General features: G+C 58.8%; 2 protein-coding genes across 2 annotated transcripts in view; both read right to left on the bottom strand.

The window, feature by feature from the left end:
• Positions 1 to 8436, bottom strand: part of PADI3 (peptidyl arginine deiminase 3) — a 31651-nt gene extending 23215 nt beyond the window's left edge. Inside the window, exons 1-2 of the mRNA XM_042996654.1 lie at positions 8282 to 8436; positions 550 to 730 (exon numbers count right to left, since the gene is read on the bottom strand). Of these exons, the coding sequence (XP_042852588.1) occupies positions 550 to 730; positions 8282 to 8373 (273 nt within the window). The 5' untranslated portion in view covers positions 8374 to 8436. The remainder of the gene's footprint in view (positions 1 to 549; positions 731 to 8281) is intronic.
• Positions 8437 to 11526: 3090 nt separating this feature from the next.
• Positions 11527 to 20931, bottom strand: part of PADI1 (peptidyl arginine deiminase 1) — a 38266-nt gene continuing 28861 nt past the window's right edge. Inside the window, exons 12-16 of the mRNA XM_042996200.1 lie at positions 18379 to 18523; positions 17491 to 17584; positions 16423 to 16502; positions 15561 to 15686; positions 11527 to 12661 (exon numbers count right to left, since the gene is read on the bottom strand). Of these exons, the coding sequence (XP_042852134.1) occupies positions 12428 to 12661; positions 15561 to 15686; positions 16423 to 16502; positions 17491 to 17584; positions 18379 to 18523 (679 nt within the window). The 3' untranslated portion in view covers positions 11527 to 12427. The remainder of the gene's footprint in view (positions 12662 to 15560; positions 15687 to 16422; positions 16503 to 17490; positions 17585 to 18378; positions 18524 to 20931) is intronic.

The raw sequence follows: 20931 nt of genomic DNA, 5'->3' as shown, positions 1-20931 counted from the left end.
GTGGCTAAATGAGCCGAGAGGAGACGAAGGGAGGTTACGTGTCTCTGAGAAAGGGAATGGAGTCAGGAAAAGAATGGATTAGGAAAGATGAGGCACCCTGGAGAAGGGGGTCTCCCCAGGCGCCAGCATCCTCCTCCCATCTCTGCTCTCTCTTCCTTCATCCAGAGTGACAGAGATCACCTACTCAGCCCTCAGCCTGCAGGTAGGGAAACTGAGGCCCGACCCAGAAAAGCTGGGACATCTCCCCTCACAGGGGTCTCGGGAAACAAGAAAGGAAACCAACATTGGCTCGTGTTCTGCCCCAGACCAACACCAGGAGGAAGGTGCGGTGATCATTCCCATTTTACAGATGGGGAAACCGAGTCCCAGAGGGCTGATGTGACTTGCCAGGAGACACATAGCTTATGTCTGTAAGTCGCAGAGCTGCCTGGTTCCAGGGCCGGGTGCTTACCCATCATGCTACCCTGGCATCTGGGTAAGCAGAGGGTGCTGGCCCTTCTGGAGCTAGCTCAGCGCCCCACCCCCACCCCAGCCCAGGGACCTGCTCACATGGCTGTCATTGAGGTCATTGCTGGGCGAGTTCATGACCACGATGATCTCCAACCCCGTATCAACGTGCCACCGTCTGGCGTCTGCACGCTCCCGGCCCCTCTCCACACTAGGAGAGATGTAGACGTCCACACCGGGGGTCCCGTAGACCTCGAACATCTCTGTGCCCTCAGGTACCGACCTGGGAAAGACAAGAAGCCATGGGAAGGGCCAGAGGGGGCAATACTCGCTCAGATGCTTGAGCTTTGGCGCAAACTCTTGCTTCCTCCGGGAAGCCTTCCCTGACCACCCCAGGCCTCACATCCCCACAGCAAGTTCCTGGGAGTGAAGCCTGGACCCCACACAAGTGCATACACATTCCCACATTCTGTGTTTATTAACACTTCTCTCGGGAGCGTCTTTGCCTCCCAACAAAACTGCAAGCTCTTTGCAAGTTAGGACCAGTTGAATGCTTTATAATTCCCCGGTGCGGAGCTGGGCACAGGGAGCTCAGTGGACACCAGCCTGCAAACGGACCCCCTGCAATTCTGAGACCGTGGCTTTTAAGAAGATTAGTCTCCCTCCCCTCAGTCCCATTGCAGCCCTCTTTAGCAGGCAGGAAGATGCCCCTGGGCTCTTCTCCAGGGAAGGGCATCCAATTTTGTGCAGGGCCCGCTGTGTGCAGAACGTTGTTTCCTAGCTCCTTGTGTTCTTACAAGTCGGCCAAGTGAGTGGGTGGTATCATCTCTACTGGAAAGGTGAGAAAGTGAGGCTCAGAGAGATCAAGCCCAAGGTCGCACAGCAGCAAACGGCACGGGCACCTTTGCACTCAGGGCTCCAACACAGAGCCCGAATTCTTCCACGGCTCGGCAGGGTCACCGGGAAAACTTGGCCAGATCCAGTCAAGCAGGAGGGTCAAAAAGCCTATGTCGTCCGGCCCTGGGACGTGTTTCCCCCACTCCAGCTGGTCTGGCGGTCCTGTTCGAAATCATCCGTTCACCTTCTTACTGTCTATGGGGGGGTCTGGGGGCTCCCACTGTGCTCTGAAGCATTGCCAGGCTGTGGCAGATACATTCACTACCCTCCCCACCGTCCCGGAACCTTCGATCCCGCCAAGAAGTTAAGGACAGCACTGCCCAGGGCAGCCAGAGGGGGCTCAGGCTCATGAAGTCATTGGTCAGTGGGATCCCAGGTAGGGAGAGGCCACTGTGAGCCAGAGGGAACAGAGTGCTTCCTGGAGGAAGCAGCACATGGGAGCACGGGGGGATAGCAGTAGCTGACCCTTGTTGAGCTCTTGCTATACAGCCGGCCCTGCGGAAGGTCCTTACGTGCATGACATCGTGCAATCCTCTCAATAAACCCAGGAGACTGAGTACTATCACTGTCTCCCATTTGACAGATGGGGAAACTGAGGCTAAGTAACCTGTCCCAGGTCATGGAGCTAGTAAACGGCCGGACTGGGGTCCCAGCCCAGGCCTTCCGGCTCCTGAGCGCATATCCTCACATACCACCTCCCCAGGAGTAACGTCAGTAATCGTAGCCCCGGAGGCTGCACGGTTGCCAAGGCAGGTCTCGGCTAGGCTTTTCCAAACAGGATTTGAATCGCCACCGTGGCCCCGGGAGGAGGGCATGATTACTCTCACTTACATGTGACCGAACGGAGGCTCAGGATGGGCAAGAGACTTCCCCAAGGTTGCACAGCTGGCCGTTCAATTCCAGGCCCTTTCCTTGCCCTACTCCGCTTGGAGGAGAGCAGACCTGCCTCCAGATGCCCTCTTTGCTCCTCTACCGGCAGGAGCCGGCTACTTCCCAAGGTGGCTTTTTGAGAAAAAGAGAAACAAGGCGAGCCCAAGCTCTTCTTCATCAGGCGGGTCCAGTGCATGACCCTGCCAGGCGTCCTCACCAGCCGACACACCCGCTTCTCCTCCCAGGCAGGGCAGCTACGTTGAGCAAATAAAAATAGAGAACACCCAGGTAGACTGGAATTTCAGATGAGCAACAAATAATTGTTTTAGTAGGAGGATGGCCCGTGCGATATTTGGGATATGCTAAAAAAAATATATTAACTGCTTATCTGGATTTCAAACTTAACTAGGCATCCTGGATTTTATCTGATAACCATAGTTCCAAAGCCTGTAATTTCTGGGGCTGATGATGCCCTCTGCCCTGTGATGCCCCCGGGTGTGTGGGCCAGCCCGTCATGGGACATAGAGAAGCTGGACAGAGAGGCATAGGGGCACAGAGAGAGAGAGAGACAAAGAGATATGGAAAAACCCAGAAAAACGGGGAGCCACCAGGAGACACATGGAGACAGACCGGTGTGAAGGGACTCGGCCACCCCAGGATGTACCCTGAGCCCCACAGCCCGCGGTGCCTTGCCTCCAGCTCCCCGGGAGGCTCGTAAACTCTTTATGGAAATTCTCCTACCCGTCAGCTGCTGTTTGGACCCCAGGGGCCCACGAGCTGGAGCTGAGCACCTTTGATGGTCCTTCTGGTGTGGAACCCCACCCAGCTCCCCGGCCCCAGCCCCTGGGCTTGGGGTGTCTCAGCCCAGCCCCCTTGCACCTCCCTGGGTGGGGCACCAGGGGATCCCTGATGAAGATCCCTTCTGGCCCGGGGGGAAGAAGCTGGGAGCTCAGCGGTGCCAGGACCAGAGTCAAGAGTCAGGTCCTAGACCGGGCTGGGTCGCGTGTAAGCCAAGTGACTCTGAACAAATCACCTCGCCTCCCTATAAAGTGGGATAATGACACCGACTTGGTCGACCTTATGGGCAATTGCAAAGCTCAGACACGTTAATGGGAAGGGCTTGGAAAACCGCCCTCCCAGGACGGGGGAAGGGGTTCTTACAGTAAATTAGGAAGCAGGAAATGGGCAAATGGAGGCAGTTTGAGAGGGTGGGCTGGGGGTGGGGGGTGGTTCTGGGGACAGCCTCCTGGAGGGAGGCAGGGGAACCAAAGACAAGGAGGCGACGTGTCTGAGGGGAAGGCATTTTCCCGGTGGAGCCTTAGGAGGTCAAGGGTAAGTGCGGGCTGTGAGGAGCTCCTTTCATTTCATTCCTTTGTAACGAGGAGCCAGCGAAGGTTCTTGATCAGGAGGGACTAAGCCTGCAGTTGCTGAACGTTCAAATCCCAGGCCCACTACTCGCCAGGTGTGTGACCGTGAGGGAGAGGCCCGGCCTCCCCCTGCCTCAGCGTCTCCGTCTATAAAGCAGAGAAGATGAAAGGAGTCCGTGTGCATCCAAGATCAGCGGAAGTTGGGGGCGCCTGACCAATGCCTCACTTCACTCCGGAGAAACTGAGGCCCAAGAGAGAAGGGACTAGAAGGTAGGGCTCCAGACTCCTGGTCCAGTGCTCAGGCCCCATCAGGGAAGCTGTTAGGACGATCAAGGGGTGGCTGCTGGGAGAAGAGCCCGCATCGGACATGGGAGGGTCTGGATTTCCCATCGCACGGAGGACAGGAGGAGAAGCCAGAGGCTCACCCGGATGGAGTTCTTCCTCCGGTCGGGCCCCCTGCGCTGCCAGCACGCCGCTCTAGACAGTGCCCCAGCCCAGCCCTGGGGGCTTCGGGCTCGCCCCCGCCGAGGCCGTCCATGCCCAGAACATTCCAAGGCCTTTCCTCGCACACGGCGGTCCCGGCCAGCCCGAGGGCCCAACGACTCTGCCCGCACTGCCAGCCTGGAAGGTGGCGAATGGTGGGTAAAACGTTGTAGGGTGACCCGGGACCGGGGTGCTTCCTGGGGCACGGGACTTTCAGTGCTAAAATCTAGGTTTGGGGCAAACCGGGACAGCTGGTCAGCCTCACAGTGGCCAACCTCAGACCCACCCGTTGGAAATGCAGATTCCAGAACCAGAAATGCTGTAGGCAGGGCCCTGGGACCTGCGCTTTAAGCCATACTGATGCCCAGTGACGTCTGAGAACTATGGCTAAGGGTGGGCTGTGTCCCCACGCGTCGTGGGAATCACAGCGTGAGCCCACCCCCTCCTGGGAGTCAAGTCAGGTCTCCCTTGAGGCTCTGTGTCACCCCTTCAATGCTGAGGACACGGATGGTGACAGAGGCAGTCCCCACAGGCACACAACATCGGTACTATTATCCCCACTTTACAGATGAGGAAACAGGCTCAGAGATGACAGGAGATCTGCCCAACGTCACACAGCTGGTAGGTGACAGAGCGAGGACTCACAACCGACTCTGCCCCCCCCCCCCACCCCGCTCCCCTGCAAACCCAAGCCCATCCTCTCCTTTCATGGGCCCAGGAGCCTTGGCCTCTGCGAAAACAAAAGCAGACATTGCAGAGCCGAGAAACGGATGGGAGAGGTCTTTGGGGCTGGAAACAGGTGGACAAGATGACCGCCACGGTCCCCACTGACACGGCCCATGGGGGCAGAGGAGACCAAGGCTCGGACGGCTCAGACTCTGGTGGCGGCACCAGCTGCCTCACCCTGTTCAGCGGGGTCCCCAGATCCCACCTCCGACGGCCTCGCCACCACCAGGGTCAAGAAGACCACCTCCCCTCCTTAGTCCCAAGTCCGTGCCGCCCCTGGGGAATGGCGGCCACATGAACCCTCTTCCCAAAGCCCAGATGGTTAAGAGAGTCGATGATGCACCAGCCTCCCGGGGCCCGGCTCTGCCCGGGCAGGTCGGCACGCTCACCTAACACGAGCCAGTCAAAGGAGGAGAGCCGCTTTGTCAAACCAGGGGGGGCGCTCAGACGCCTCCACGAGTAGAGCTCGAAACCCACTGATCTGTGCCAGCCTCTTCGGGGCACATGTGGGGAAACTGAGGCCCAGGAAGGAGCAGAAAGTTGCTCAAGGTGACATCGCAAAGGGCGACAGAGCTAGGACGAAAACTCAGGGTACCTGGCCCCCGGGTGCCCTTTGCCTTTTCACTCCATTGAACTGCCTCTGCTGAGCCAGAGGTGACACGAGTTGTTGGCTGGTCCAACTAGGGCAGCGGTTTGCCACCCTGGCTGCACATTTATCCCCGGGGCACGACTCACCACACCCATGTGTCAGTCTTCCTTCCCTTTCCCCACCGCCCTCCCCCCACCCCCGCGCCGTGAAACCCTGCTCGGGAAAGCAAAGCCCCCTTATCGAGTCTGGGCCACCTCCAACTCAATGGAAGGCAAGAAGACAGAGTTTTGTCCATTGCCACAGACAGAGTGCCCCAGTGAGCGTTGCCTGTGTTCATCCTTCAAGGCTCTGGTTGGGACCCTTCCTCCGGGAAGCCTGCCCTGACCACTCAGTTTATGTTCATTCCTCTTGTCTCATCTCCCAGTTTGGTTCAGAGGTGGCTCCCTTGTCTATGGCAGGTCTGGGGACACTCGAGGCTGTCCAAAGGGCCAGGACAGAGCCTTAAAATGATGATGGTGATAGCGGTGGCAGTTACCATAAATGAATGTCCCCCACATGCCAGGCATCCCCAACATGCTCTACACACACGATCTCATCCCATCTCCCCACTCCCTTGAAGTGAAGGCCTAAGTGTTTGGGTTGCATCCTGGCTCGGCCGCTCCTCACAGGCTGTGTGACACGGGGCAAGTTACTTAACCTCTCTGTGCCTCCGTTTCCTCATCTCTGAAATGGGGATGATGATAGAGCATCCACCTGGCAGAATCGTGAGAATGAGTTACTATATATAAAGCGCTTGGGGCAGTGGCTGCTATGGAGCAGTCTGTAAGGATCTTCACTGATAATATTGTCTCCGTCCTCCGGAGGAGGCTACAGAGAGGTTAAGTGATGCTCCCCAAGTCAGACAGCTGCTAGGTCCCAGAGCCAGGGCTGAGCCAGCACACCCACCGCCCCTTCCCTCGTTGGCCCACGGTGTGGACACCCAGGAGGGCTGAGTCACAACCTCTCCAAGCCGGAAGGGACGTAGAGCTAAGCTGGTCCCGCTCCCCCTGCAAGACAGGAATCCGTCCGGGAGCGGTCCAGCCTCTGCAAGAACTCTGAAGGGACAGATTCTCAGAGAGCGGGGACCGCGCCTCCTTGCTCACCACTGTGTCCCCGTGCCCGGCCCACACCAGACGCCAAAGAAGTACTTGATGAATGTGTGAGCGAGTGAACTGACAGCTCTCCGCCTGTCCCCCAAGGTGGCCCAGGCATAGAGGCCCAAGAATCCTTCCTTTGAGGGTGCCCGAGGCTCTGCCTCGCACGCTGGGGCCGTCCCCCCCACGGCCTCCTCTCCGAACCCCAACACGGCCCGTCCATTCACAGAACCCCAAGACGCTGCTGCCTTTGCCTCCCGTGGCCCTGACTCGCCCCCCCTCCTCGAAGGAGGCCCTGCAGGGGAGGAGCCAGCCCTGGCCTTCCCAGAGCAGGTCAAACCGGGGGCACATCTGCCCGATGGGCATGAGGCTGCTGACACAGGTGAGTCACCCCCATGGGCACACGGCGCTGGAGGAGGGGGTGGCGCCAGGCAGCGTGGACGCCCATCCTCCCGTGTCACTCCTGACACGGCCCCTGTGGCTGTCCCTCCTCCAAATCCCCTTCCTAATTCTCACTCCCCACCCACACTCAACCAGGCTTCAGCTCCCGGTACCTAGCTGTGCTGGGCCTGCTCCGGACTTGGTTCCCTCCCCTGACCGGCCCCTCACCCCTTTACATCTAATGTCCTGGGACCGCCCCCGTCTCTGCTTTCAACTAAGTTCGCTCCAATTCGTACAGTCTTGTTCTGGGATACTGGTCCTCAACTGGGATCGGTTCCCTCCCACACACACACACACACACCGGGCACGTTTGGCAACGCCTGGAGACATTTTTCGCCATCGCAAGTCAAGGTGTGCTTCTGGCATCTAGTGAGTAGAAGCCAAGGGCGCTGCTCGACGGCTCACAGGGCAGGGTGGGAGACCTGAGACAAGGGAACAGTGACACGCTTCTGCCTTCTCCCCTCCCAGCCCCCTGACTACCTGTGTCCCCAGCTCAGCCTTGGAGCTGGGACCCCTGGAGACTCCCCAAAAGGCTCCCTGGGGGTTCCCAGAACCCAGGTCCTAAAACCTGCCCAAACTCTCCTTTTCTGCCTGAGAGAGAGAGAGAGAAGGTGGGGCCCCACCTCCAGCCACTGGCTCTAAGGACACGGCCATGGCACACAGTAGGAGCTTAACGTGTGGGCTCTGAATGGCTGGAGGAAACCAGATCCTTCCTCTCCAAGTGGCAGACAGCTAAAAGCATAAGACACTTGACCAAGGGGGTGGGGGGGGAGGGGGGTGTTAAATCCTGGCGTTGACGCTTAGTAACTGTTTGACTTGAGCAAATGGCTCGCCCTCGCTGTGCCGTAGTTTCCCCATCGGTCAAATGAGAAGCTAGTAACAAACGTAGCTCATGGGGTGTCGTGAAGGCTAGATTCGAGCGGCTAGATTCGAGCGTTAAAGTTCGAGAAGATTGCCAAGCTTAAAACAGTGCTCGGCACATAGGAAATGCTACGTAAGCATAAATGATTTCTTAAAAAATGACACTCGCTGTTTGCAGAGCTCCTAGGCTGGGGACCAGGACAAGGGGAATACACCTCTTCCTATTTGTATGTATCCAGCCTGCAGGGTCCTCCAACGTGCCCAGCACCCTCAAAGGCCCTTGGACCAGAGCTCAAACACTGCAAACCTCTCTGTCCCCCATGCAGTCTCCGACACTCAACTCCCCTGGCTTGGGGGAGGGAAGCCGAGCCAGGCCTGAGCCCCGAGGAAATCCTGCACAGCGCACCAGACCAGCCCAAGGGGCTCAGCACCAAGGGCCTGCAGACCCCCAGGCCTCTGGCTCTTACCCATAAATGTCCACGAGGGTCTCCACGCCAGCCACACACACGGCGCTGGTGGGATGCTCCAGGGACACACGCACAATCCTCTTCATTGACATGCTGGCCTTGGACCCGGACTTGAGCCACCAAAGCCAACACTGCCTCCCAGAGCCCTTGGCGAGTGGTTTAAAAGACCTTGGCCCCGCCTCTCCAGCCCGGGGTGCTAGCTCATTGGCTCCACTCCTGGAAGCCCAGCCCCTTCCCAGAGCTAGGAGCACAGGATTGGCCAGGAGGAAGCCATCGTTTGCATATGAACCTGTTGCTCCGCCCCCAGCACGGAGGCAGTTAGTTTCTCTAAGGGAGCGTGTCCCAACAGGCACCTGGCCGGGGCACCGGGGCACTGGGGGGGTTGGGGAAGGCAGAGACGTGGAGTATTGACCTGGGCCTCTTTCTCGACTTTCCACGCTCTTCCTCCTCACCCCCTTTCCTGCCTTTTCCGAGATGATACGGTTTAGAGGGGAGCTTCTCTACCCTGCTGGAGGAGCTGGTGCAAACGCAGATTCCCAGGCCCCGCCTCCAGGTCTGACAGCGCAGGTTAGGGGTGCGGCCTGACAACTGGATTTTTTGTATAAACACCCCAAAGCATTTTGAGAAACTGAGAAACACCGGCTTTTTTCTTACGAGCATGGAGCGTATTAGCAGGACTGGATTTCAGCCCTACGTCAACCACACATCCTTGCTGTGCGGCTGCGGACAAGTCACTTCATTGCTCTGTGCCTCACTTGTTGCTTCTGAAAATGGCTCTTGCGAGGCTTAAATGGACGACGTGGGTAGAGCTCTAGTGTGGAGCTTGGCGTTATTCTACTACCGACGTTGTCATTATTTTTACATGCCAAACACTTGTGGAAGGGGTGGGTGGTGAGGGTTAAATCCCTCTCTGGCCAGGAAGAGCTTAGAATGTGGGCGTAGGAAGGCTTATTTGTCAGGTGGGGAAACTGAGGCCAGAAGGGGCCATTCGGCCACCTGAAACAGCAGGAGCAAGGGCTCTGGGGAGAGGAGCCTTGGGTTCGGGTCCAGACTCCACCATGCACCGGCTCTGTGGCCTGGGGGGTGGGGGGAGGGTTACGTTCCCTCTTAAGCCTTGGTTTCCTCATCTGTGGAGAATGAGGCTGATCACTAGCCTGGTAGAGATAATGGCGGGGACACACCCTGCCCGGCCAGGCTCCAAAGGTGCTGAATAGAAACTTCCTCCCTTCTCTCTGGACATGCTGCCAGTCTGAGACAAGGCGGGGACCAGGACCTGCTCCCCAGGGTCCCCAGTGGGTGCACTCCTAGCAGTTCCCGGATCTCAGCGGGACTCTAAGCCTGGTGCTCTTGTACCCAAGAGTCTGGGAAGGACGTTCTCAAGGAAAGCTGTTGGGCTGCTGGCTTCAGTGACCACTTTACTTTTTCGGCTATAAAATGGCTTGCTGGCCAACTCACCTCTGGGCAAGAGTCAGGGCTCAGGAGGAAGCCCCAGTCTTCCTACCTGCTTATGAACCTAGTTGGGAAATAGATCCAGAAAGTGGAGGCTTCCCCCTGGCCCCTGGACCACTGTGCTGGGGGCCGGACCAGCCTCTGGCTCGGGGCCCTGTCTCTCCCTTTGGAAATAGACCCATGCCTTCACCTCCCCCCAGTTAATACCAGCGCTTAGAAACACATCTGGCATTCATTCAGACTAAAGTGTCAGTGGCTGATAGGCAGCATCTTTTTGCCTGAGTCCACAACAAAAGGTTGTTTTCAAAAGTGACTGAGTGAGTAAGTGAGCGACTGGCAAAGGGTACAATCGAGGTAGGAGCCAGCGTGTAGGATGCGAGGGATAATACTTTCAGGCCCCTGAGATCAGACCGCTGGGTAGCTTGGTAACTTGGGAGGCAGGAACGAAAGGCAATCATAGTAGCCTTTGGCCCTGGACACAGGTCCCACTGGAGAATCTCCCACCTCTGCCAATAGGGCCCAGCACACCTGTCCTCTGAGGGCTGGAAGAGATAGCCCAAGGAAGGGAGAAGAGGTGACGAGGTAGGACCCGCCCCTCGCCTGATGCCCATCTCAGCAGGGCAGTTGGCCTCAGAGCCATGGGCCTGTGCCAGCCATCCTGCTGAATCAGCCCGCCTGGCCGGCACTGGCCCCGGGGGTTGTCCCAGCCAGCAGAAGCTAAGCCAAGGAGCTGGCAGCTTGGTGGGGGGGGGGGGGGGTAGAACTAGGATAGGGCTCCCCTCCCCTCCCCACTCCTCCCCACAGCCCGACAAACAGAAGCTGAGGAGGCAGCCACTTGAAGAAACGCACGTTGACGTTTTTATTAATCAGGTAGGAGGCGATCTATCACCCGGAACATTCTCAGAGGGGACATCGGGCTCTCCGACAGCTCCAGAAGCAATTCCAGGGCTTCCCACGCTCAGCGCAGGTCCAGAAGGCTTGCTCCCCACCCTCCCCATCTCTCTGCAACCTCCCTCCACCCACAGCCTTTCCCTGGGGAACCTCAACCCTGGCCGCACGCCCGTGGGCCCCGAAGGGCCTCCTTGCCGTCTTGGCTCGGGCTGGGCTGTGGGTCATGGTTACGAGCAGAAAGTGCAAAGGTTAGACCAGGAGTTGGCACGTGGGGTCCCACAGAGTCTTCCGGAAGGGGAAGAACCCAGGTATACCCCCCCGCCCCCCGCCAGCCACCTGAAACCAGAGCAGCTCTGTCTTATCCATTTCACGCGTCGGGTGTCCACGGCAGCCTTGCCAAGTGTTCCGTGGCTAACAGAGTTTGACCGTGGCGGGCTGGCTCAGTCTCGGTCTTCCCAGGGGCCACTGAAAATCTAGGAGGCGGAGGCCCAGGGCTGATAGCCACCGCGATGGCCCCAGGGGCAATGGCGGGGAGAGGGCAGGCTGGCCACCTCGCGCCCCTGTGTGCCTGGGACAGGGGTCACCTCTCACCCGGCACTGGCCAAGCCCGTGCATGTCCCCGTGACCCCACCTGGGGCCAGGCTATTAACATCCCCTCACCCCCATGGCAGCTCTGTGCCCTGTATGGGAGGGGACACACGCCTGCCGTGGGGGTTTCCTCACAGGCGAAACCCAGGCTACGGGCAGGGTCTCCGGGTTCCTGAGAGCGACTGGGCGAGCCTTCCCTCCCACGGCCTGCAGGGCGAAGGGGAATAATTAAAGACTATTAAAGGAAATTAAACCCCACCCTCCGAGATAACCTAATGGCTCCCCCCCCCCACCCTCTTCTAACATCTGGGCTCCTATCCCCTGTGACATCTGGAACGGCCAGCCCCCTTCACATCCAGAGTCCAGAATCCGAAGCGGGGAGACCTAAGACACAGAGGCCAGGCCCCGCCGTTTGTCCTCATGCCTCGGCCCCCTCTACCATTCTGGCCTCCCGCCTGCCAGCCTTCCTCACGTGTGCCCTTCTGAGGCCTCTCTCTGGCCTCTCAGCGTTTCGGGGCGGAAGCAGCCAGCACTCGTAATTAAAGGCCTTCTAAACAGGTAACAAGCACCCTTCTGAGGACGGAGTCAGGTATTAAAGGGTTTTTGTTGCCTTTTCTTTTTAAAGCAGGCCCCCAGATGCTAGGTTTTCCCGTCCTTATTTGCCTCTATAAATATGGCTGAGGGGTGCTGGGAGGTCACATCTTGAGGGTCCCCTGCAGGAGAGGACAGCTGGTCGGGAAAAGAGGCTGCCTCGCCTCCCTGTGCCTGCCCTTACAAGAACCACAGATGGCCTGGACCCAGGCCCCTGCCTCTGAGCCCAGGCCCCATGGATGCCGTTCCCGGTGCAGACCCGCGAGAGGAATATCAGAACAGAGGGAGAGCGACTCAAAGTCGGGCACAGCTGCAGCCACGCACGGCTGCCCTTGAACGTGCTAAGGCCGTTGCTCTTTTCCAGAACCTCTGGGAGTGGTGGATCAGGAAGAGGGAGGGAGGAATGAGGACAGTCCCTCTCGGGCTGTGCAGGCCACTCCAGAGGTGAGGGTGTGGGCGTCTGTCGCTGCGTCCCGGGGCCTGCGGTGGCCAGCACGTTCGCAGGCACCCGAGGAGAAGCGCCCGAGGCTCCCCCACGAGGACGGGGGCCGGGTGGAAGTTCCTCGCCCCCTTCCCTGGTGGGGCTCCCTGGCAGGTGGGCAGAGGGGACGGCGGGTGGAGGGGGGCTCAGGGCACCATGTGCCACCACTTGAAGGAGAAGGGCCGCCGGCGCACGTTGGTGCCACAGTGGATCTCCCCCAGCAGCTCGTGGTAGGACAAATAGTCGTCGATGAAGATGCAGCGGAGGCCCAGCGGCTCCAGCAGGGACCGCACCTTCTCCTCCAGGCAGCAGCGGCCGTTGATGATGGGCCCGAAGGGCTTGGGGATGCCCAGGTGCTTGCCTAAGACCACCATGTTGACCTGTAGACGAGAGAAGGCAAGAGGGAGACAAGAGGGGACCCATCCCCAGGTCCGACCCACCCTCCCCAGCATGCCCGGGCCACCAGGACTGGCGCTGCCTCAAAAACTAGGGTCCATGAAGAGAAGAAATGGATTCACGGTTGGAAGAGAGGATTCATACCAGGTAGGGCTGCCAGTAACATGCATGGTAACTCTGTACGAATGAAAGTCACCCCTTCCTCCCACGCGGTCTTCCATCCATCAGAAAGTTGTCGGGACAATTCAGGGCAAGATTTTACCTTCCTCTGCCAGAAACCTTGTACAGCAGCTATCTACAAGGTCGATGGTGTGAATGTCTTTCTAGGTTTGGTGCACTTGTACAGTGCACAGCCTGCTTCACTCTCCCTGGAAGCCCTGATCGTCGTCATGGTTTACTGAACATCTCCTGCACGCCAGATACGTCATCACTATGCCTCACAGCCTCCCTGCGAGTCGGTGGCAGGGAAAGGTTAAGTGACATAATCCAGGCCACACAATCAGAGAATGCGGAGACTGAACTTTGACGTGGGGCCAACTCACGCCCAAACCCATGCTCTTCATATGCTGCCAGAGTGTGGCACGGTGGCTGCCTGGGGAGCTGAGGAGTTGGGACAAGGGGCTGGGAGCCCTTGGGGGTGCCTGTGTCTCCAGTGGCACGTCTGTTTCCCTGGCTGGGGGGCCCTAACACTGGGGAAGGGACGTCTCCCCGGGGCAGGGTATGGAAGTGTCTTAGAGAAAACCTCGGCCCCAGATGGGTGGCCAGAGGAGCTGTCCTTGGTGCTCAAAGGGGATACGCTGAACCTGCTGTCTGGAGGGGAGGGCTGGGTCATCTCAGCATGGGGTGGCCTGTCCTGGGCTCTGTGCCCTCACGCTCTCCATGTTCTGGCCCCTCACCCTCCAGACTGCCCTGCAGGGCCATCCACAGCTGGGATCAACATGACCCTGGAGGGTCCTCTGGGGTCAGTCCCATGGCCTCTGCCCTGAGCTACCCAGTTGCCCCCTAAGGAGCCAGAACGTGCTGGGTAGTAGTGGGACAAAGGGCAGGGAGGGGAGCCAGGTCCGTTTCTTCCCACATGAGGACTCAGGAGCCTGGAGGCCACTCACTTGCTGGATGACCTCAGGGGAGTCAACCACTCTCCTCTGAGGGCCCGTTTCTTCATCTGACAAACTGGTTAACTGAGTTCCCTGTGGGCTCTTCCAGTGAGGACACACCGGGCTCCTTCAGCAGGGTCTGGGTGGGAGCTGAGAGATTCCCACAGAGGGGGGCTTCCACCCGGTGTGGGCAAGGCCACCGCCCAGAGAGGGCCAGCCAAGGTCATGGGCTCTGGCCAGAACCAGAGCCAGGCCGCCCCCTCAGCGCCCCCCTGTCCAATGGGGCAGCCACTGGCCACACATGGCTGTCGAAATTTAAATTAAACAGAAGTATAAAGTTCATCCTTTGGCCACACTAGCCACATGTGAAGACCCCCATCACCACATGTGGCTTGGTGGCTCCCCTGTCCCATCGTGCAGATGGAGAACGTTTCCATCGTCCGAGAAAGTTCTCACAGGCAGCACCGCCTTGGAGGGTCGGTTCTCAACCAGGGCGATCTGGGCCCCAGGGCATTTTGGTTGTCACAGTGAGAGGAGAGCGGCTGACACCCAGCGGGCAGTGGACAGGGATGCCACCGCCATCCTGCGATGCACAGGACGGGGCCCCCACGACAAAGGAGTCAGGCCCAGACATCAGTAGAGCCGAGGTCCTGCCTTAGGGGCCTCTGCCAAGACCCCGCAGCGAGGAGTCAGGAGTGCAGGGTCCCAGCAGGGAAACGCTGCCCTGTCACCGTGCCTCCAATCAGGACCTCGGGACCCGCTCCCAACCCTTCGCTTGGCCGGTGCTGGTGCCGGGGTGGGGGGGGGGGACTCCAGTTACAGGCCCCAGGCTGAAGAGGGAGGGTCTCCCATCCTGGGGAACCAAGCCACGAGGGGCCAACAGCCTGACATCCCTTCCCAAAGGCGTTAATGGTTGTGCAGCCGATAGCATCACCAGGCCCCTCCCAGAGGCCACACGGGTGACATCACAGCTGTGCATCAACTGTCAGCTGCCTGACTTAATGACAGCCAGGGAGGCAGCCACCGTGGGCCCGCCTGCCCGCCTCAGGAGCCGCACCGAGGAGCAGCCGGTGGGGTGCGGAGCAGAGCAGGCGGCTGGGGCCCCCCGGGAGTGAGAGCTGGAAACACTGAAACCAAAACAGACTTCCTGTCTCGACTTGGGAGGGAAACAAAAAGCCCTCAGTGGTGGGGGCCGCCCTGGGCACTGACCCACGTTCAACAGCACCCCCGGCCTCCACCCACTGATGCCAGTAGCCACCTCCCTCCTTGTGGCAAGAAAAACAAAACAAGCAAGAAAACCTGGAAGGCAAAATCGCTCCGGTGGAGACCCCCCCCGGCGGAGATGTCCTGTACCCGCACAAAAAGCAAACACACACCGGGGCGCCCGGGTGGCTCAGTTAAGCGTCCAACTCTCGATTTCGACCCAGGTCGTGATCTCACAGTTCATGAGTCTGAGCCCCGCGTCGTGCCCTGTGCTGTGTCAGCACGAAGCCTGTTTGGGATTCTCTCTCTCTCTCTCTCTCTCTCTCTCTCTCTCTCTCTCTCTGCCCGTCCCCTGCTTGTGCTTGCTCTCCCGATCTCCCTCTCAAAGTAAATAAATAAACTTTAAAAAAAAAAAAAAAAAGGAAACACACACCTAGAGATCCGCCAGGCCCGCCCCGGTCTCTGTGCTTGTCTCTGCCCTCGGACAGGAAGCGCTTCTCCTCTGGAACCCCAAGTGACACCCTTGCGGACCCTGCCAGGGGGCCCCGGGGACAGGAAGTGCCCCGTCCTGCTTCTGTGCTCTCACCATGTCAGGGAAGAAGGCTTCCGCATGGGAGCCCTTCAGGAAGAAGAGCTGGGGGATGTCCACGATGTCCTGCTCGGTCAGGCCCAGCTCCCGCTTCAGCACCTCCCGGTTCCAGTCGATGCATTTCTGGGGGGGGCACGAGGAGAGGCAGCGGGCGCACCCAGTGAGCCAGGGAGGCTCTCACGCTCGCTGAACGCCGGCTGCGTGCCGGGCCCCGTGCAGAGCCCTCTCGCCCTCGTGCTCCTCAGGTCCTCCAACAGCTGGGTGCCACTGCCCACCCGCAGATGGGGAAACTGAGGCTCCGGTGACCTGCCCGAGGGCACAGAGCTAGGAAGCTGCACAGCTGGGATTTGGACCCAGGCAGCTTCTAGTTCCAAAAGTGTTTGTGGCCGCCCCCCCGCCCCATCCCAGCCACAGCGCGGCTCACACGTCTGTCCATCTCAGCCGTCTCGGAGAAGGTGCCAGGCTCCACGCAGGAGACGTGAGGGGCCTCTGCGCCAGGCCCTGCACCACGCCCATGGCGGGCGTCAGCCGGAGACCTCCTCCCACCCGGTCTCCTCCTTGCCAGATCCCCTTGACTCCCACCCACCCCCCCCCTCACCCCCACGGGGCCCCAATTTCTCATCTCACTCAGCTTCTCCGGAAACTCATCATTTCCCCCAGACCAGAGCTGGATCTCCCCTCACCAGACCGGGAGCTCCCTGGGGGCTCCTTTGTGCCTCCTCCATCAGACTGTGCGTTCACGGCCGAGACCTGGGGCTGAGCCCCGTACTCCCACTCCACCCCAGCGAGTCCTGGGGCTGCTTCTCCTGGGAGGACGGGGACCCCCCCAAGAGCAAGCAGCGTGGCCATATATCCTCACCTGTGCGTAGAGGCTGTCCCTCCTGAGGCGACTGTCGGCCAGCATCTCATTAATGCTTCTGTTCACTTGGTGTCTTAACCCTGCAAGAGAAGGAAGACAGTATGAGGGCTCAGGAAGGACCGCCCAGGGCTGCCTCCAGGGCCAGGGGGCTGAAGGATAGAGAAAGCCAGAGACCCAAGACCCTGCTGCGCCCAGGGTCTGACTGCCGGTACGGCCGGGAATTCCTGGTGATGGAGCCCAGACTCTTCGGGAAGGGACTCCCGACTCGGGGCCTAATGATCACGGTACAGCTGCCATTACTGAGCACCCGCCATGCTCTGGGCACCCTCCTAAATTATCGTTCATCTTTAAAACAACACCGGGTGGGGTAATTATCACCCCCCCCCCCATTCAGAGAAGAGGAAACTGAGGCCCTGAGAGGTTTAGAACGCGACCCTGATCTCCCAGCCATGAGTAGCGAGATCAAGATTTGAATTCAGGTCTCCAGTTCTCAGATGAGAACACTGAGGTCCGCGGTGGGGAAGGGGGAGGTGCTCAGGGGGGCCAGCCAGGTGCCGAGTAGGTCTGGCAAGCCCCAGAGGCAGGTCCCCAGAGGGGCCCCGACCACCCACCTGGCTTCCCACCCCTGCCACTCTCGAGCCCCCGGCCCTGCCACATCCCGGTGACAGCCCTGGGCACGCCACCCCTCTCTGAGCCTCTGGGGAAAGGGGTTAGGGGGCGGGGGCGAGATCCCGCGGGGTGTGCGCTGTGTCCAGTTGTCTTCCTCTCCTGGGGTGTGGCCAGGAGCCGCCCGCTCTTCCTGAGAACGTCACCTTCTGTGGGCGCCTGGGGCCATCCACCGGACTCTTGGCCTCCCGGCCTTGGCCCAGTAAAGGGACAGCGCTCATCGTTAGCTCCCAGGTGAGGGTGTTGGGAGAATTAGTGATGGCCGGTTCTGAGCTGAGGGATCCAAGCGAGGCGAAGGGCCCGTAAACAGAGCACAGCCATGAAAGGCATGAGAGGTGCTCAGGGCTGGCAATCAGAGGGCAGAGGCCCCACGCACGGGGTGACTGGGTCATCGGCACTCACCGTCAAACTGGGCCGCCTCCCCGTACCCCTCCTCTTTCTTCTGTTGGAACAGTTTGAGGCAAGCGATGGGGCTCGCCAGAAGCAGCCGGAAGCCCTGGCACAGAGGAAGGGAGAATGGCTCGGTGGACGGGTTCTCCCCCAGATGCAGGAGACCCCAAACTCGGGAGGAGGCCAGACCACGCAGGCGGCTCCCCTCTCCCGCTCAGTCCCACCCGCCAGCCACAAAGCACCCCCGGGCAGCATCCCCTAACCCCCCAAGCTGGTTCACACTCCTGGGGCCTTTGTCCAAGATAATCTCTTTGCCTGGATGCCCTTCCTCACTTGCCTTCCGGGGAACTCGGTCACTGGTCACTGGCAGGCCGCCCCTCCCGGGCTGCGTGCTCTCTGAGGTCTGGGCCCCTCTCTGTAAAGTGGTGGCAGCCGAGCGGTCCCAAGCCCTCTGTCTGGGTCTGGGTCTTACCCTACCAGTAGCTGTCCTTCCGAGCCTCAGTTTTCCCATCTATAAAATGGGGTCAGCGAGAAGCGTACCCGCCTCACGGAAGTGTCAGGAGATCAAATGAGTTAAAACACACGCACATCATAGATGCCGAATGTTACCAATTACTATCCGTGTCATTCCTGGGTCTAGGCTGAGAGGTTTGGATCAGGGCAAACACCCAGCAAGTGTGAGGATGGGTGTATGAGCAGGGGGGCCGACGAGTACCCTCCGGAGCTGAGCTCTGACCTCCTCCAGGAAGCCCCCTCTGATTAACACCGCCTGGTTCCCCGGGTGCCCAGACTCTGAGGTGACCACGGACACGGGCGGGGAGCTGATTTCAAGTGGCTTTGCCCTATCCCATCCCATCAGGTCGGGGAGGAGCAGAGGGGGCTCAGAGAGAAGGGACGCACCTTTTGGTCAGAGGTGGGCACAAAGCTCAGGAATTCGTCCACGTGGCCCACGGAGAGCCAATCGGAATAGAGCTCCACGGGCGCCTGCACCTGCTGGGCCTGGAGGAAGTCCCGCACCACCTTGGCCATTCGCCTCCCACCGGACCTGGCCCAGGAGGGAGACAGCAGGGTCACCAGTGCCTGCTGACTGCTGGCTCCCTGCAGGCCCCTCCTGAGCATCCCACCTCTGTGCAAGCCTCACGACAACCCTCTGAACGGGTCATCTTTGGGCCCCGGCCCCCAGGTGCTCCCAGCAACTCACTGTCCCTCCGGACCATCATTCCAGAGAGTTCATTCCCTCCTTACACCAAGGCTGGGAAGGCCCTGCCCGCTCCTGCCCACTAAAATGAGTCAAATGAGAGAGCTCCGCTTGTCAAAGACCCTCACTTCCCATCCCGGGACTCAGAGACATTGACTCTTTACCCAGGATGCCCAGTCTCTGGGTCAAAACATGACCAGCACCTGGTGAACCCCTCCCTTAGCCCAGAGTTTCCCAAAGTGTGGGGCCTGGACCACTCGGGGGGGCAGACTCGGGGGGGGGGGGCAGGCGGTGCTTGTTTACAAGGAGGGGTCTTGTGGCGTCTGAGGGGCTCAGTCAGTTAAGCATCAACTCAATTTTGGCTCAGGTCATAATCTCACTGTTCCGTGAGTTCGAGCCCCACATCGGCTTCCTCACGGATGGTGCAGAGCCTGCTTGGGATTCTCTCTCTGGCTCTCTCTCTCTCTCTCTAAATAAATAAATAAACTTTATTTTTTTAATTTTTTTAATGTGTATTTATTTTTGGTGGAGAGAATAGACAGAGTGTGAGCAGGCGAGGGGCAGAGAAAGGGAGACAGGATCGGAAGCGGGATCCAGGCTCTGGGCTGTCTGCACAGGGCCCGCCGCGGGGCTCGAACGCACCAACTGTGAGATCACGCCCTGAGCCGAAGTCGGACGCTTGACCGACTGAGCCACCCAGGCGCCCCTACATAAATAAACTTAAAAAAAAATAATAATGACTCATGCGCCAGAGAAGCCCTGTCGCCATCATTTTGTGTTCAACACGGTCTGTCTCGTCCCCAGCAGTTCCCGAAATGAGCTCTGGGTATTTGCAAACCACCCTTTACTAACAGAAGGAGGGGCTGGGGTGGCCTAGGACAGGGAGCGGGTCTCGGGAGCCGGGGTCCCAGAGCTGTGGGAGGAGTCGTTACCCAAAGCTGCCTGCGCCTGTGTGGAGCTCGACCCTGCCTCAGGCAAGGCCAGGTCCCCATTTCGCAGATGAGGCAGCTGAGGCCCCGGAAGTTCAAGGGGGTGACTTTTCCAAAGTCAGAACAATGCGTTGTATACTCTGGGCACTTTCCACCTGCCCCTGGCACAGGTAGCCATGAGGAAACACGCATACGTATGTATAGAGATTTCTTCTTTCAATATGTTTTACCAAAAAAGGCATCACATTCCTTGACCTTGCCTGCTTGTCATGGACAAGCTCCCCAGGCTGCATCGAATCTGGTGCCTTCTACCGTAAACAGAACACCATCCAGCCCCTCCCTCCTCCCCTTCTGCCACCGTCTGGCCCAGACACCCCCCTCCTCTAAATAATCTTAGCGGCTTGCCCCTTTCTCTGGTCTCTCTGCTTTCACCCTTTTGCTCCCCCGCAGTCTAAACGGATGGAGAGTTTTTAAATATGTCAGATCGTCTCCCTCCTCCGGACAAAACCCTCCCACCACTCCCCTCTCCCTCACTGTAAAAGCAAAGTCCTCAGGACAACCCGCACAGCCCCTACCCATCCCTACCACCTCCCTCGGTCCACCCTCCTCTTCTTCATCTGCTTCGTGCTGGCCATGCTGGCCTCCCGCTGCCCCTTGCACATACCAGGTACATTCCTGCCTCAGGGCCTTTGCACATGCCGTTCTCTGCACCAGGAATTGTCGCCCACTCCCCATCTGTCATGGCTCACTTCCATCTTTCCTCAGGTTTAACTCAAATGTCACCCTCTTTCTCTACGAGCCCTTTGAAAATTACAACCGTCCCTCAACCCCCTTCCCAGATTTATTTTTCTTCTTGGTATCAGCTGGCATATTTGATATCTCATTTATTGTCTGGCATCCCACCAGAATGTAAGCTCCGGGTGGGCTGGGATGTTGTCTATGTTCACTGCTGTATCCCCGGCACCTCTTACATAATAGAGGCTCAGCGAATGATTGTGAATGATGTGCTTCTGAACAGCTTTTTTCAAAATGCTTTAAAAAAAAAGTTTTTTTTTTTTTGAACAGCTGTGTAATAATCCCTGGTCTCTATCACTCAAATATGTCATAGACAAAGATGAGAAGGGAGACCTGACAAACAGTGACAAATGACAACGCTGATTTGACTTGGGGGATAAGAGTGTGGCAACTATGTCCTTGTATTTCTGTTATGTTGGTAGAGGGCCGGCAATTTAAAAGGAGTTCTTAAACACGGTGAGATGGTGGAGAAGCGCTGGACTCCAGAAACTTCTCATGGGCGCAGTGACAGGCATCAGAAACACATACGGT

This window comes from Panthera tigris, chromosome C1, assembly GCF_018350195.1.
Source record: "Panthera tigris isolate Pti1 chromosome C1, P.tigris_Pti1_mat1.1, whole genome shotgun sequence".
NCBI lineage: Eukaryota > Metazoa > Chordata > Mammalia > Carnivora > Felidae > Panthera > Panthera tigris.
This window is presented reverse-complemented; position numbering and strand designations above follow the sequence as displayed.